Raw genomic sequence first — 17,891 nt, 5'->3', positions numbered from 1 at the left:
CACAAACCCAACTAACCCTCCCCCCACCACATGGCTAACAGCGGGGATGATTTCTTTTCAGCCACAGGCAAACAGCCCAGTAGGAAAGTCCCCGGAATACAATTCCCCTTTTTCAACCAGGTGACCATGAATGATATCACTCTCCTGAGGATAACAGAGAGAGAAAGAACGGATGTTGCTTGAATGCCAGCAAACACCAGGACCACACGTTGCCATGCTTTGTTATGCAATGATTCCAGACTACGTGCTACTTGCCTGCCGTGGTAAAGTGTCCTACCATGGAGGACGCAATAAGGCTGCCCTCCCCAGAAACCTTTTGCAAAGGCATTGGGAGTACCTCCAGGACAGCTTCATTGAGATGTCCCTGGAGGATTTCCGCCCCATCCCCAGATACTTTAACAGGCTTTTCCAGTAGCTGTTCTGTCCGCGAATGCATCCCAAGTCTTCAGGGCAAAGTAATCATTAAACACGCTTGCTTTTAAACCATGTATTGTATTTACAAAGGTACACTCACCAGAGGTACCTTCTCCGCCTTCAAGGTCTGGGAGCCCGGTTTGGGAGGGTATTGGATCCAGGGTGATAAACAGTTCCTGGCCGTCAGGGAGAACGGTTTCTCCGCTTGCCTGGTGTGCGCTATCTTCAACCTCCCCCTTCTCATCTTCCTCATCCCCAAATCCTCATCCCTGTTGTGTGAGACTTCCCCCCTTGCAGGAGTCCACATACAGATGTGGGGCACTGGTAGGGGCACCCCCTAGAATTGTATGCAGCTTATCATGGAAGCGACATGTCTGGAGCTCTGACCCCGAGCGGCCGTTTGCCTCTCTGGTTCTTTGGTAGGCTTGCCTAAGCTCCTTAAGTTTCATGTGGCACTGCTGCAGTTCCCTGTGATAGCCTCTGTCCTTCATGCCTTTGGAGATTTTTTCAAATATTTTGGCATTTAGTCTTTTGAAACGGAGCTCTGATAGTATGGATTCGTCTCCCCATACAGCGATCAGATCCAGTACCTCCTGTTCAGTCCATTCTAGAGCTCTTTTGCAATTCTGGGACTCCATGGTATCCTCTGCTGATGAGATCTGCACGGACACCTTGCCACACTGGCCAAACAAGAAATGAAATTCAAAAGTTCGCGAGGCTTTTCCTGTCTACCTGGCCAGTGCATCCGAGTTCAGAGTGCTGTCCAGAGCGTTCACAATGGAGCACTGTGGGATAGCTCCCGGAGGCCAATACCGTCGAATTGCGTCCACACTAACCCAAATTCGACCCGGCAATGTTAATTTCAGCGCTAATCCCCCTGTCTGGGAAGAGTACAGAAATCGATTTTAAGAGCCCATTAAGTCGACAAAAATGGCTTCGTTATCTGGACGGGTGCAGGGTTAAATCGATCTAACACTGCTTAATTCGACCTTAACTCGTAGTGTAGAGCAGGGCTAAAGAAGTTTAGTGTGTAAACCATTTTGTTACTTAACTGTGAGGCAGGCTCTAACAGACATCCTTTATAATGTAATGTTACACCTAAGACTGAAGGTCAGTCATTTGACCCTCTTGCTAATCTCTCATTTATGTATCTGAGAAACAATAATTATCAGTTGTAAATGCTGCTGCAAAGATCATTCTCTCAGCCTGTTGATTTTGATCCCTTGTCACAGATCAAGTCATGTGCTTGCTCTTTGCAACTCACTGGACTGCTGTGAGGGAATCCTGCTGCTGAATCCCAGGGTGTTTGAAGCCCCCAGAATGTGAATAGTCGAGGCACTGCTGTTTCCAGGCACACTCTTGAGATGCAGATTTTCTGTCTGCCAGACTTCATTGCCCACTTGTTAAATTTTCAAATGAGCACCTTTATGTTTTCTCCCAGGCCTTCCCCTCACGCTTGGGAGGAGTTCCCCACAAACATCTGAAAAACTGCCTCATTGTCCTTTTTACAGTCTCTCCCTGAGATGCTTACAAAAATTGACAATTGTTAGGCCGCTTGTGTGCTGATACACTGTCTCTCATGCTGACCAGTATAGTCTCATTGTTTCCCTTTACTCCCCAAACTGTCTGTATTCATCTGTTGTCTCTTTTCTTGTATGTAGATTGTACACTCTTGGGGGGTTGGGGGGGGGTGCATGTTTGCGCATGTGGTGCATGTTTTTGTTCTGTGTGTTCAGCTCCTAGCACAGTGGGGTCCAAGACCAGGGCTACTAAGTGTTATGGTAATAGAAATAATAATTAATCAGGGAGGGAAGAAGCCTAATATAATTGCTCTCAAAACTCATAATTGTGACATCAGAACTATATTTATACTGAAATTCCAGTACTTATCCTACTATTAGCTATCATCAGTGCAGCCCCATGGATGGTAACACTAGTGGAAATACTGGTATGGATTAGGACAGGTTTTGATCTTTATCTCAGCTAAACAGTGATGGTAACTTTACACTGCTTTTGGAAATTTTCCCATTCTCTCTCTCTCAGGGACTATCCCTTCTCCTTTCCACTTGCTTGAGCGTTTTTAATGGGTGAGGTACAGGAGCCATTCTCTTCCTGGTGCAGTGGAGCTCAATGGCAGAGTGAGAGCAGGGGGTTGCAGGCTTTCCTGGGTGTAACCACAGCTCAGCCCTTGCTACCAGTGCTGCCACCAGCATAGTGACTCCTGAAAGAGCTTCTGCGTGGGATGGGGAGGGGCTTGGGTGCCTGTGCCCAGTCAGGTGCATGAGCTCCCTCTTCAGCTCCTCCTGCTCCTACTCATTTGAACTGTGTAGGGTGCGGTGGGATGAGCTTCTGAGCTAGAGGGAAGGATCCTGAGGGCTGCTAGTTTGTCAGCCCTACTGTAAAACCTGTTGCAAGAGGACCTCTTCTCATCTAAAGAGTCAGTCCTCTGTTAGGAGAATTTAGAGGATATTCTTTCTTCAAAACTCTAAAATGTATGATTTCTGCAGAGTGAACCTATGTAGATAACTTAACATTCTCTGACAGGCTACTGAGGAAATTTTTGACAGGTTTCAGAGGAACAGCCGTGTTAGTCTGTATTCGCAAAAAGAAAAGGAGTACTTGTGGCACCTTAGAGACTAACCAATTTATTTGAGCATGAGCTTTCGTGAGCTACAGCTCACTTCATCAGATGCATACCGTGGAAACTGCAGCAGACTTTATATATACACAGAGAATATAAAACAATACCTCCTCCCACCCCACTGTCCTGCTGGTAATAGCTTATCTAAAGTGATCAACAGGTGGGCCATTTCCAGCACAAATCCAGGTTTTCTCACCCTCCACCCCCCCACACAAATTCACTCTCCTGCTGGTGCTAGCCCATCCCAACTCTTTACATAATCAAGTCGGGCTATTTCCTGCATAAATCCAGGTTTTCTCACATCCCCCCCACCCCCATACACACACAAACTCACTCTCCTGCTGGTAATAGCTCATCTAAACTGACCACTCTCCAAGTTTAAATCCAAGTTAAACCAGAACATCGGGGGGGGGGGGGGTAGGAAATAACAAGAGGAAACAGGCTACCTTGCATAATGACTTAGCCACTCCCAGTCTCTATTTAAGCCTAAATTAATAGTATCCAATTTGCAAATGAATTCCAATTCAGCAGTTTCTCGCTGGAGTCTGGATTTGAAGTTTTTTTGTTTTAAGATAGCGACCTTAGGCTAAGATGAGCTATTACCAGCAGGAGAGTGAGTTTGTGTGTGTATGGGGGTGGGGGGGATGTGAGAAAACCTGGATTTATGCAGGAAATAGCCCGACTTGATTATGTAAAGAGTTGGGATGGGCTAGCACCAGCAGGAGAGTGAATTTGTGTGGGGGGGTGGAGGGTGAGAAAACCTGGATTTGTGCTGGAAATGGCCCACCTGTTGATCACTTTAGATAAGCTATTACCAGCAGGACAGTGGGGTGGGAGGAGGTATTGTTTTATATGTTTTAAGATAGCGACCATAGGCTAAGATGAGCTATTACCAGCAGGAGAGTGAGTTTGTGTGTGTATGGGGGTGGGGGGGATGTGAGAAAACCTGGATTTATGCAGGAAATAGCCCGACTTGATTATGTAAAGAGTTGGGATGGGCTAGCACCAGCAGGAGAGTGAATTTGTGTGGGGGGGTGGAGGGTGAGAAAACCTGGATTTGTGCTGGAAATGGCCCACCTGTTGATCACTTTAGATAAGCTATTACCAGCAGGACAGTGGGGTGGGAGGAGGTATTGTTTTATATTCTCTGTGTATATATAAAGTCTGCTGCAGTTTCCACGGTATGCATCTGATGAAGTGAGCTGTAGCTCACGAAAGCTCATGCTCAAATAAATTGGTTAGTCTCTAAGGTGCCACAAGTACTCCTTTTTTTTTTTTTGAGGAAATTTTATCACTTCCTCTTATATTTTGTTCTTTTAATTAAAAGGTGGGTGTGATCACCAGTCAAACTGTTACTCTAGAATTTAATGAAATAAGTGGAGAAAAAGACCTGTCATAAATATAAAGGGAAGGGTAAAAACCTTTAAAATCCCTCCTGGCCAGAGGAACAACCCTTTCACCTGTAAAGGGTTAAGAAGCTAGGATAACCTCGCTGGCACCTGACCAAAATGACCAATGAGGAGACAAGATACTTTCAAAGATGGGAGAGGGGGAGAAACAATGCAGGTCCCCACATCTGTACCCTAGAGTTCAGAGTGGGGAAGGAACCTTGACAAGACCCTTTAAAAATACAGGCATTTCCCTTTATGGCTGTTTATGCAGCTTAATCCTCCATTCTTTCTGTTCACCTTGATGAATCATAAAGAATCACTTTTCCCTTTGCATGTCGCCTCTAAAAATAGGTTGTATTACTGAATAAGTTTGCTTACAGTATTGACATATAGCTCACCACATGCTAAGAAAAATTCTATTGTCCAGTAGCTCTGGACTGCCAAAAACCTACTGTCCTCTTGATAAACTGCTACCTTACATTCAAAATCCTAGATGCTTTGATTGACAGATGTGTCTGACATGCCCAAAATGAAAACCAGCTTGCTCACTTTCCTTGTAAATGTCAGCAATGACTTGCAAAATTCTCTCTCTCTCTATATATATATATACACATTTTTTTTTTAATGTGACTCAATCTTAGTGGCACTAGAAACATGGAGATGAGAGGAGGATGCATCTGGTTGAATGAGAGCAAAAAGAAAAGCCCCTAGAATGAACTAGAGGTAAAGACATATGGGGGGTGATGGGCATTATTTTGGTATAGTGTATAGCTGGTGCCACTATTCAGTACTTTTTGTTGACACTGACTTTCCTGCTAGGGGAAAGGGAGTTGGTGTTCTTCTGTTGATCAGATCCTGGTTTTGTTACTCTTCTTCACACTGTCTGCCTCCATTAAATTTTGTGTTGATTGCTCTACTGGAATTCCAGGAGGCGTTTACTTACTTGCAGACTGACCCACACGGCGTTGGATCATTTAAATGTGTCCAAATCAAACCAAACTAAACTTATCAAATGTGCATCTTGAGTAGTTCTCTCGGATCTGAAGATTCTGGATATTGGAATAGATAAAGCTCTGTGCTTAAACTTGTTTTGTTTTGTTGATAAAGCTTTTTATAACTCTGTTGGATAGTGGTTGTACAAAAGGAATTGTAATCTTTGCTTTCCTACAGTAATGAAAAGAATACAAGTGTTCTGTGCTTCTGAACTTGATAACTATGTCCCTGTGGAGCAAGGTCATCACCTACTGATGTTGCTTGGAAACCAGCTCAGGAACAAGAGCTTCAAAAATGTTCAGAACAGTTTGTGAATACAGGGACAGATACAAAAAGAATGGACTAGTGGGTAAAGATTAAACTCATTTATTGTCCTTTCGCTTTCAAATTTATTTTAATGATAGTCAAGCAAAGTATTTAGAAAAGTCCCTTTTTCACTTTGGAGTTACTTCCTAAGGCCCAGATTCTGCAAACGCCCATGTTAACTTTACTCACCTGAGCAGTGGAGACTACTAACATGAGTAAAGCTAAGCACATGTTAGCTGTTTGCAGGGTTGGAGCCTAAGTTATCTATAAATCTGTTTTAATAGTTATTAATCTTTGCTTCACTCTGAGAAGAAATAACTTTTCTGACAATTGCTAAATGCAGACACACAAATTGTACTTGCTCAGCAAGTCTTTGCCATTGGAGTGTGCAACTTTTTAAATAGATTCCTGTCAGTAATCACGCTATTGACTGAAACTATCGCATCTTCTATTTATTATAGGTAGCATTCAAGATATAACGTTAGAGGAGAACATAGATCTTTTTTTTTCCAGTTTCTTTAGTTTGTGCATAGACACACTTTGCCCCTTTCACTGTTTATCCTGTATGCATCCATTTCTCCTGTTTGTTTGATCCTTTAATACAGCAACAAGGGAAAATATTTCTTTAAAATAGGAAAACATGATTACATTTACTTTGGATTTGTATACAAAAATAAAAAGGGCCCTAGGCACCACTGTCATAAATTGCAAAAAGACAAGTAAAACTAACAGCCAGCAGAACTCTCCATCCATACAGACTGAACTTCATGCTCTGTGGCAGCCCTTACAAATAGATTTACCTTCCAGTGTGTCCTCAAAGTCAATGGACCTGGCCTATACTGGGGAGAGGGGAAGCTTGTTCTAGAACCGAGTCCACTCTCACATAGAACACTCTAGCTCCCTCTGTTAAATTAAAAGGGATTCAGATTCAGCATCTCCACTGTTCACAAGTGTGACCCTAGAGTACAAGGAGAGAGGTAGTCTCTAAGGGCTGGTCTACACTACAGCTGTAAGTTGACATAATTTTGGTCCTGCGCTGTGTTAATGGGAGATGCTGTACCGCTGGCTTACCTTACTCTTCTTAGGGAACTGGAGTACCAAAGTCAACAGGAGAGCACTCTGCCATTGATCTAGCAGGTCTTCACCAGACCCGCGAAATTAATACTGCAGCATCGATCTCAGCAGTGCTGATCTAATTGTAAGTATAGACATGGCCTAAGTAAGGCCACAAACTCTATAGAGCTTTATAGGTCAAAACCACTTCAGTTCAGTCCAGAAAACCAATAGGCAGCCAACGTAGATCACAGAAGAAAAGTGTTATGTGCAGCCATTGAGAATCACCACTTATTATAAACAGGCCATTGTATTCTGCACCGATTTAAAATTCCAGGTTGAGGATATTGCAGTAATCCAATATGTAACAAAACCCACAAAAATTGATAGAGGGACCTGGTGACAAACGAAGTAAAAAACTGTTTACCTCAACTTTTTACAAAATAATGAGATTGCAAATTGATGGTGCCTTCTTTTATGTGTATTGGAAAGCCTTGGTCATAGCTGAGTTTATACAGCGTTAGATGTTCTTTAGAAATAATTTGTGCTCGTAATTTTATTATGATGATCTCTGTGCAGTGATACTTTGCCATTTAGAGCTGCTACTATTCTTTAGTTTGCAGGGTTGTTGTAGCAGTGTTGGATATTAGAGAGACAGGAAGGTGGGTGAAGTAATATTTTTTTATTGGGCCAACCTCTGTTCATGAAAGAGAGACAGAGTGATCTTACACAGAGTGCTGTTTACACTTACCAGAATACTCAATTATTGGATTACTGCGCAGCCTCAAAATACTCTCTCACAAACAACATACAGCTCCTGTGCATAGTGCTTTTTAGAAGTTGCCATAAGCCATATCTAATGTGTACTAGGCTCCTGGTGGTTCTGTTTTGTTTCATGCTGAGCAGGAATTCAGGAGTGCCACTGACTGGGAGAGGTTTTATAGTGTGATACTGACTGCATTGTAATCCCTCGCAATCAGCAAAAAGAAAGTTTGTGGAAGTTGTTAACTTGTAAAGCTCAGTTTTTAGCATTCACGCTGACCTTTAAGACTTTCAAATAGATATAGATAATCTTCTTTGCACAACTCGGTAAAACATAGTAGGCAAAAAGGGTTTTTCAATATAAGATCTAAATTAAGGGATTGGTTTATATCTTACATAGTTCTTAAAAAATGTATATATTTTCTGCTATCGTGGTATTCAGTGTTCAAAAATATCTGCCTTATTACCCACAGTAGCTGCATACCCGAAGCAAGCAGCAATATTATCCCATCTCTTCCTTTTTTGCCCAAGCACTCCAAACTTACCATATTTAAGACTTCTTGAACATTTTCCAGGGAAATGAAATTAAATATAGCTATATAAATAAAATGCTTAAATGCAGCCATAGCTGTGTTTCTTTTCCACTTATTTTATTTTCACATTCTTTCCCTCAGTTTACTTTTCTCTTTTTCTTTTTGTGGATTCATCTTCCTTGCCCTCAAATTCTCACTATTATTAAGTTTGGGTTTCTTTAGTACTAGCCAAAGCAGCCTTTTCCTATTTGTTTCTTCCCTACTGCATCTTTGCCAACTGTTTTCACTAATTCCCTAGTTGCTGCTTATTTGTTACTACTGCTTCTTTCTCCTTGGTGTATATTCTTTTTGCTTTCTCTGACCCTTCTAGAATAAATTAGGTTGTCTCGCTGGTAAGGTACTTTTCAATAATAGATGTCCTAAAAATTTACTAGGCTTTATGCACCTAACATAAATTTCAAACCTTGTCCTTCAGCACTTGATATTTAGACTATCTAAAGTAAAACAGAGATGATGATGAATTGGTCCATTGGAACTGAGTGTCTCTTTTAAAAACAAAACAAATAATTTGAATTAAAGGTTACCTACAGAAGAAGAAAAATAGCTTGTGTTCTTTATCCTGTTTCTTTAAAATGCATAAAGAAAGCTGGAACGGATTTATTTGAATTTTTTTATTCAGAATATCAGGTCCTAATTTCCCTGGTTTTGGAGGAAGACTACGCAAATAGTGGGATTACAATGTTACAAGAGTAGCTGATTACCAGTGTAGGTGAGAGAAGGAACTTTTGTAATTGTTCTGCTTAAATTTATTATTTTAATTAATTAATGCAAAGTCCTGTCAAACTCTTGGGAGGAGAAAAGATTCAACATCCAATCAGCTATATATGATGTATTTGCTTGCAGAGTTGCACCAGTTTATTTTTAGGTGTGAATTTAAATAATTTTGTTAAGCACTTCGTTTAAAAAGCTGTGTGGATACTTATTTAGGTTTAAACTGCATTTATTTCTGTGGAGTTTAAATGGATTGGGAACAGGTTTAAACTAAACAGAAATAAGATCAGTTTAACTAAATTGGTACAAGTTTGTGCTTAGACAAGGCTTTAGTACTTTAAGGAGTCGTCCAGCAACAATAGGAAGGTCGGGTGGGAGAAGGAGGGAAGGTTTGGTAATCCTAATTGATTGAAGAGCTAAAAGAAACAAACAAAAAACAGGAAATAAAATTTTAGTCTTCCATAAAGAAATGAAAAAATCATTTTTTCCCTTTTGAAGGTCACTTTTAAGCATATTGGCTTTTACAGATCATTGACATTTAGAGTATCTAATAATGCACCATCCTGCTCTGCTTGGAAAAGAACTCTTCATACATCCTACCCATGATTAAATACTCTAGGTATTAGGGAATTTTCTAAGTGAGATACTCCTCAACATACTTAGTGGCTACCTTCTGATGACAAAGGCTAGATTTGCAGTAAAAACTTTTGCCAGTATAGTAATGTTAGGGGTGTGAATTATTAGTATTATTTATGATTGGAACAACGCTTCTATATGGGGGCTGGATGTGGGGGAGCCCTAGCGCAGATGCAGTTACTCCAGCAAAATGGTACGTTATAGGTTATTTTGTTCAGTGAACTGGTATAAACAATACCATTAAAAGCACTCATGCCAGGATAAGCTGCGTTATACTAGGAGGGTTTGCTACTATAGCTATGCCATCAAGCCTTTTCTTGCGTAGCTTAGGTCTAAGAGAGAATCCTTTTGCTTAGACCTCTAAGTTGGTATTAGTGCTATGACTACTTAAATGGGAATTTTATGGCTTCTCTCCTCCCTTCCCTCTCCCATCAAGATTTAAATCATAACTATATGTAAGTATCTGTTTTACTCACTTTAAAAAAAAAAATAGCCAGTTTAAGGCATTGTGATTTTTCCAGAAAAAATATTTTTATGGATATATTTGAACTGATTGCATAAATTTGAGCAGAAATTACTGCGTTAAAATTTTCATAAAAGTCTTATTGTTTGCATCCTAAGTTCTAAACTGTCCCCTATACTAGAGAGTTTACAGTGGCACTGCGCCACAGTAAGCTCTCTAGTGTTGCCCTTTAAGCCGATGGGCAGAGAACTCTCCTGTCAGCTTAATTACTCCTGAGCGACATAACTTATGTCGACATAAGCTGTCTTGTAGCCATGGACTAAGGGCTGGTCTACACTACGGCAGGGATTGATGCTCTGAGATTGATCCACCGGTGGTCGATTTAGCGGGTCTAGTAAAGACCCGCCTAATTGACTGCAGATTGCTCTCCAGTTGACCCTTATACTCTACCCCCGATGAGAAGAGTAAGGTAAGTCACATCGACCCCCCGCAGTGTAGACTCTGTGGTAACTCGACCTAAGTTACTTTGACTCCAGCTACGTAACATAGGTCGACTTACTGCGGTAGTGTAGACATAGCCTAAGAAATGAAACTCTGAAAGGATGACCAGGAAATGAGTAATTTATATTAATAATGTGAACAGGACATGAATTTTAACGACAGTCCCTTTGAAGTATCCTTGCCTCTTCCTGCCCTTCCTTCCCCATCATCAGCCTGTAGTGTTTCTTGAAAAATTATGTTTGGTGTTATATTACTGGTTATTTTTACTTTAAAATGAAAACCAAAGAGTCTGTATGCACTAACTTAAAAACACATTTTTAAAATCAAACCCCTGAAAACTATTTTTGCTTTATTTACCTGTCAGCACAAAGTTCTGTTTTTCTGTTACAGTTGATGTCAACAGCTTAGGCAGTGCAAGAAATGTAAGTCTGGTACATGTTAGGTCTGGTACACTTGCTGAGAACATGACTGCATGGAAATCCCACCAGTGCTATGATTACTTCAGCTGCACTGGTGGTAGCTTGGGTGGGGCAAGCGTAGGGAAGAGTGTAGCAGCTTCTAACATTTTTACCACTATCAACTTCCTACTCAGGCTTTCACTGATGCAACTGTATCCGTGGTAGCACCAATGGGAGATTCCTTAAAATTAGGTCTTGTGTATACAAGGGTAATTATGTTAAAGTGCTGAACACTTAATTCTAGTCTTGGTGGTTAAAAGCTTTTTGGTTTGTAAAAGGAAAATCTTCTTGAGTAAGACATTTTCAATTAATTTTCTGCTTTCTCCCTTTGCCTGTGTTGTTTTACTGTTCATATGGAGAGGCTAGGCATATTGCATCAGGAGAACATCCTTCACATTCAGTTACTAGGAAGTGGGCCATTAACTCGCTGTATCAGTTGAATTCACTTTAGCATGAAGTCCGTATTAGAGCAATAACTCTGCTGTAGTTAAGGTTAAGAACATCTTTCTGTTTAAAACCCAAGTCCTCTAAGTGCTCTAAAATCTATACTGGTTACTTGGATTGCCTCATGGGAGTGTGGGGTTCAGTAAGGTGCTGTGCTCTTGTGCCCCCTACGTTACTGATCTCTAGACTGTCTCTTTGCCCCTCTTATATTACCCAAAGTTTATTGTCTCTGTTTCAAGAACCAGGAACCTTCCTGGGGTGCAGACTCTCTCCCCTGGCATGATTGTTTAACGGTCTTCTCCTCTGCTTGTCTAATTTAATGGCTTTATTTACTGTATATGCAAATGTATTTCTGTTGTCCTCTGCCTGTAATCAGGTCAGAAGGTAAATACACATTCCTTTGCCTAGGGCAGGCTGGGTTCTTGCTCTGCCTCCCAAACACATTTTAAGAACGTATATGAGCACACATCTATAACTTTTTATGTACAGTCTGTACATACATAACACTGATTTTTCAGGACCAGCATATCCCCAGTTTACATATGATACCTTACATGACACCTTTATAATGTATGTTGGGGCACTGTGTGTGACAGGCCTGCTGTGAGTTACAGTATGGGGGCCCTCTGTCAGCTGGCATTGAGGGACTCTAGGGTCACAGACCCCCTAGGAGTCCTATCTAAAAAATTAGTCATTGTGGAAGGATTGTTGTATGTTCAACAAAGTGCACAATGGCTTTTTTAAGTGCTATTCAAGCTGCAATTGAAATAATCCGATCTTTTGAATCTTGTATTGCTACGTAAAATAATTGTATTTGTAATAAGTCCTTTACTGCTATGTGATCTCGGATGGATGGGTTTGTGCTTATTTTCTCTTGGCTGTATTTATTGGCTGAGACTGGAGAAAACGTGGTAACAAGCAACCGGAAACTGTATGGGGCTATAGAAATTCAGTCTGCATCTGTTATACTATCAGCTGCGAGTAGTTTTAAAATGCACTTAAAAAAACAGTATGGGAACTCTGATTCCTATATGCCTCCTCTTCATGCTTCCCATGGATGGTCATTCTAGGCTGTGTTAGTTGGAGTTGGATTTAGCTGGAAGGCAGACTTGAAGATGTCTCATTACCCTCTCTCACTGAGGTGATGGTAGGAGAAAGGGGGACGGGTGAAGGGAGAACGGGGACAGTTTTACTAGACTGATACTGAGTTGAAGGTCTTTGTTAATCTGCCTCACTGTGATGCCCTTAATACGAATTCACATAGCAACAGTAATCTATAACAGCTAGTGACTCTGCTAAATTCATTTTTAAAGTGTTGTCTCTGCATAGACTGTTTCTTTCCTTTGTATTTTTAAACAAATGTAAGGTTTATTTGGTAGCAATAAAATTTCCTCTAAAAGCCTCTTAACGCCAAATGTGCTTGTTACAGTGGCTTTGGGTCTGTAGGGATCTTTTGTGACAGGTAGTATTCCACTCTTGATTGAATTGAGAGTTTTGGCTCAATCCACAGTGGGAAGCTATCGTAGTTTGGAAATAATGTTTATATTCGCTTAAACATGATTCCAGAAAACCAGTTTTTCTAATACATTCTGCTAGTATAGATAGATCCAGACTGTGTTAAACCCGTATTTTTACAGAGATGCTCTGGACTCGGTAATGATATATATATACACACTGGCTGGTAATAATGTGTTGGTAATATTTTTCTAGAAACTTATTTCAGCTGATTCTGTGTATTCTATAACCTCATACTGAACTGTTTGGGGGGTTGTCTCACTTGTCACATAGGAAGGCAGACAGACCAAGAGTGATTTAAAAATCTGGTTACCCTCTGACCATATGACACTTTGACCAAGTTCCCACATCTCTTCTCTGCTACTCCAATAAATAGGATGAAATTCAGTAAGGACAAATGGAAAGTACTCCACTTAGGAAGGAACAATCAGTTGCACACATACAAAATTGGAAATGACTTCCTAGGAAGGAATACTGCGGAAAGTGGTCTGGGGGTAACAGTGGACCACAGGCTAAATATGAGTCAACTGTGCAAAGCTATTGCAAAAAAAACAAACATCATTCTGGGATGTATTAGCAGGAGTATTCTAAGCAAGACATGAGAAGTAATTCTTCTGCTCTATTCCACGCTGATTAGGCCTCAACTGGAGTATTGTGTCCCGTTCTGGGCACCACATTTCAGGAAGGATATGGACAAATTGGAGAGAATCCAGAGAAGAGCAACAAAAATTATTAAAAGTCTAGAAAACATGACCTATGAGGGAAGACTGAAAAAACTGGGTTTGTTTAGTCTGGAAAAGAGAAGACTGAGGGGGGATGTAACAGTTTTCAAGTACGTAAAAGGTGGTTACAAGAAGGAGGGAGAAAAATTGTTTTTCTTAACCTCTGTGGATGGGACAAGAAGCAATTGGGTTAAATTGCAGCAAGGGAGGTTTAGGTTGGACATTAGGGAAAAACTTTCTAACTCTCAGGGTGGTTAAGCTCTGGAATAAATTGCCTAGAGAGGTTGCGGAATCGCCATCATTGGAGATTTTTAGGAGCAAGTTAGATAAACACTTGTCAGGAAAGGTCTAGATAATACTTAGTTCTGCCATGAGTGCAGGGGACTGGACTAGATGACCTCTCAAGGCCCCTTGCAGTCTTATGAGTCTATGAAATTGAAATGTCGTCCCCCCCCCCCCGAATGTATCACCTAATAATTGAATGTAGATGTTTAAGCAAAGTAGCATTATAAATAGAAGTGGGAAGAAGGACCAGATGCTTCTTGTAGTTCTGCATCTATGTAATCAAAACAGTGCTGAGGAATTTCTAACAGTCAGATTCTCCTCAGCAACCTGGGACTTGGTAGAATCTGATTATGAGAACTCCTCATCTGAGAAGACGTTCCTCTGGCTGTCATTTGAAGGTAGCTTTGACTTCAGTTTTGCAGCAAGGCTGACAACTCATCTTGAAACAAATTTTCCCTAAGACAGAATGGTGAGTCTCAGAGTTGTCCCTGTTAAGTTTTAGTACAGTAACTCCTCGCTTGACATTTGTAGTTATGTTCCTGAAAAATGCTACTTTAAGCGAAACGATGTTAAGCAAATCCAATTTCCTCTTAAGAATTAATGTAAATGGGGGGGTTAGGTTCCAGGGAAATGTTTTTCGCCAGACAAAAGACTATTTTTATATATATAATACACACACACACACACACACACACACACACACACACACACACACTTATTATAAGTTGTAAAGAAACAATTTAATACTGTATACAGCAATGATGATTGTGAAGCTTGGTTGAGGTGGTGGAGTCAGAGGGTGCGATATTTCCCAGGGAGTGCCTTACTGCTAAATGATGAACTAGCCCTTGGCTGAGCCCTCAAGGGTTAACATATTGTTGTTAATATAGCCTCACACTCTACAAGGCAGCACAAATGGAGGGAGGAGACACAGCATGGCAGAGAGAGACAGGTAGGTGTGGGTGGGTGTGTGTGAGAGAGAGACTGAGACCGTGTGAGAGAGAGTGCTTGTCTACATTGGCACTTTACAGTTTTCTTGCTCAGGAGTATGAAAAAACACACCCCTGAGTGCTGTAACGTGCCAGTATAGACAGTGTACCAGCACTGGGAGCTACGTCCCTCATAGAGGTGGGTTTTTTTAGAGCGCTGGGAGAGCTCTCTCCCCGTGCTTGCCACAGCACACAAGCCACATTAAAGTGCTGTCATGGCAGCACTTCAACGTTGCCGGTGTAGACTAGCCCAGAGACACACATTGCCCTTTTAAGTACACTGACCCCAATCTAAGTAAACTGCCTTTTTAAGTAGATCAGCAAGTTGAGACATCAGCTGCTGCCAGCAAGCTCCCTCCGTTCTGAGCCCTGTCGTCCCTCTGCTCCTGCTCTGTGGAGATGCTTTATATTGGAGCATTGAACAACTTTAAATGAGCATGTTCTCTAATAGATCAGCAACAAAACAATATTAACCGGGACAATGTTAAGTGAGAAGTTACTGCACAGAATTTTAGTTTTACTACTTCAGATAAGAAATTACCATTTTAAACCACTTAACCTTCTAGTCTATCACAAATGTTAACTTTCAGCAAGATGTTTGCACCCAACAATAGATTCAAAACATCAAGTACTTTTCTGGTTCATCTCATAATTTACATAGTGAAATATTCCTCTTGGAACATTTCCTGATTGCTAAACAAATACTTTGTGATTCTGCTATAAAACACATGACAGATGAACACATGTAGATTTAAGATAGCTTCTGGCCGCTTACTTACGTCTTTTTTTATGTAAATCCTGTTTCATCATTGTATAGTTTATCTTTCTTCTTTTGAAACATTGGACTGAGCGGAATCTGTCGCTTGGAAACATATTGTTCTTTGAGCATACCATGCAAATGAGGATTATGCTGAGTTTTCCAGGGGATCAGGCAGAAAAGGCTAAGGCAAAAATTAAATCTAAAAAACTCAGTAGGATTTTTTGAAAAGATTAATCCACCCATTCCTTTAAAGCAAAATGATCCTTATGTTTCAAGAACAAGTAATTTAAGTTCAAGATTTCACAACTGTCCTGTCAGACTTAACTGACCTTAGCAGTATGCTATATGTCCTCATCTTGCCAGAGAGGTAGCGTTAGGATTGTGGTATGCTTTTACTGTTGACATGAAAAGGTCACTGTCAAAGGGTTTTAGTTATGATATGTATGCTTTCTATAGGACTTCTGTTGCATAAAACGAGTGTGTGTTTGTGTAGGAGATAGAAAATGAGGAAGGGTGTAGCTTTTCCTGATTCAAGTGACTATAGGACTCCCAGGTTGACTGATTAACATTATATCCAGTTTGCTTCATTGTTCAGTAACACAGTATGGCACAGGGTTTCTTGGGTAAGCTCTGCTAAAAATATGTCTGACTAGACCATTCTAGTTCTGTACACTGAAACATGTATTATGGCTAAGATTTTCAAAAGTGAGTGCCTGAAGTTAGGCATCTGTATAAGCAGGCTGACTTTCAAAGATGCTGAGCTCCAAGCAGTTTCTATTACAGTGAAGGGAGCTGTTGGGTGCTCAGAACTTTGGATAATTGGGCAACTTCCTTGGTATCCACTTTTGAAAATCTTGGCCTGTGCATAATGGAAAGTTTATCATAAAAGCTGAATGTTTATCCATAGATTTGAGTTATTGTTTGTTGAATTAGTAGAGGTTTAACACTTGTTTATACCATCACTTTTTTTCCCCCCCTAGGTCTAACAAAAGGCCTAAAGATAACTTCAACTGAGCAGCCTATGGTTGAAAAAGCTCAAGGGGAGAAAGTTACATTGCCATGTACATTCACTGTCTCACCAGAAGATCAAGGCCCACTAGATGTTGAATGGGTCTTAATACCAATAGATAATCAAAAGAAGGAACAAACAGTGAGTAGAGACAGCTTTTTAGAGATCATTTAATTCCTAGCTGTTGTAAGAGCTCTGAAGGTTAAAGCTTTCTGCGCATAAACACCTCTTGTTCTCTGAATTTTGCCTCTTTCAGGTCAGGGCACTTGTGATCTTGCATGTCTGTAAAGTACCATGCACAGGAATAGTAAACAATGAATTCCAGTTATATAAACATAATTAAGATCTAGAAGGACAAGTGATTGCTCCTTATAAGTTAGTGAACTGTAAAGAGAAAATAACTCCAGGATAATGTTATTTTTCGTTTTTTCAGTTACTGATAAAGACAATGCTGTGTTGAACCAAACAAGTCATCTTTTACGAAGAAAATACTTGAAAGAAATTCTTAGATCTTAAAATATATTAGTCCCATTCCATTCTTTAGAAGCAATACTAGTAAATTTAGATGAGCCCCTTCGTGCAGAGGTTTACAGTATTAGCATGTAGCAATTTTAAACAGCTATTAATAGTTTATTCATTTCTCATCAGATAAATTGCATTGTGTGGGTTTTTTACTATTCTAGTTAGAATTATTTTTACACATGAAAAGATGACTTTCAAAGAAATAGAACTGTGGTTCATTTGAAATATTCAAATTGTTATGCAGATTTTGTTTTCAAGAAAATACCCGTTTTTTTTTTCCTTTCCTTTAGATCATTATGTACTCTGTAGACAGGATTTATAATAATTACTATGAAGCTATGAATGGACGGGTACAGTTCACTACTCCTGATCCCAAATCTGGTGACGGCTCCATAGATATCCTGAATCTAAAGTCAACAGACACGGGCACATACCAGTGCAGAGTGAAGAAGGCTCCAGGAGTTGAAAGCCAAAAAATACAGTTGACTGTGCTTGGTAAGATAACTAGTACAGATGCTATATGCTGTATATGTTTTTGAAGGCAAATTGTTACATGCCATATTACATTTGACACTTAAAATGAGAGAGGTGCTTGTGTAAAATAAATTCATAATCTAATACTGAATTGTAAGTGGATAAATTGTTATTTAGTAGGGCTGTCAAGCGATTAAAAAACATTAATTGCGAGATTAAAAACATTAATCACAGTTGTAATCGCACGGT

The 17,891-nt window shown here is 40.3% G+C and overlaps 1 protein-coding gene across 3 annotated transcripts in view; it reads left to right on the top strand.

Annotated features, from left to right (window-relative positions):
- The window catches only part of CXADR (CXADR cell adhesion molecule), a 54,228-nt gene that overhangs the window by 13,633 nt on the left and 22,704 nt on the right, over positions 1 to 17,891 (top strand). For 2 of the 3 annotated variants that reach the window (XM_048868434.2, XM_048868433.2), the window contains exons 2-3: positions 16,618 to 16,787; positions 17,459 to 17,663. In XM_048868434.2, coding sequence (XP_048724391.1) covers positions 16,618 to 16,787; positions 17,459 to 17,663 — 375 coding nt within the window. Of the gene's footprint in view, positions 1 to 14,243; positions 14,358 to 16,617; positions 16,788 to 17,458; positions 17,664 to 17,891 lie in introns of those variants that run through there. The other variant, XM_048868442.2, reaches the window with a different exon arrangement.

Source organism: Caretta caretta, chromosome 1 (assembly GCF_965140235.1).
Source record: "Caretta caretta isolate rCarCar2 chromosome 1, rCarCar1.hap1, whole genome shotgun sequence".
NCBI classification, from domain to species: domain Eukaryota; kingdom Metazoa; phylum Chordata; order Testudines; family Cheloniidae; genus Caretta; species Caretta caretta.
The sequence above is the reverse complement of the archived record's forward strand: the minus strand, read 5'-3'. Positions and strand labels throughout refer to the sequence as shown.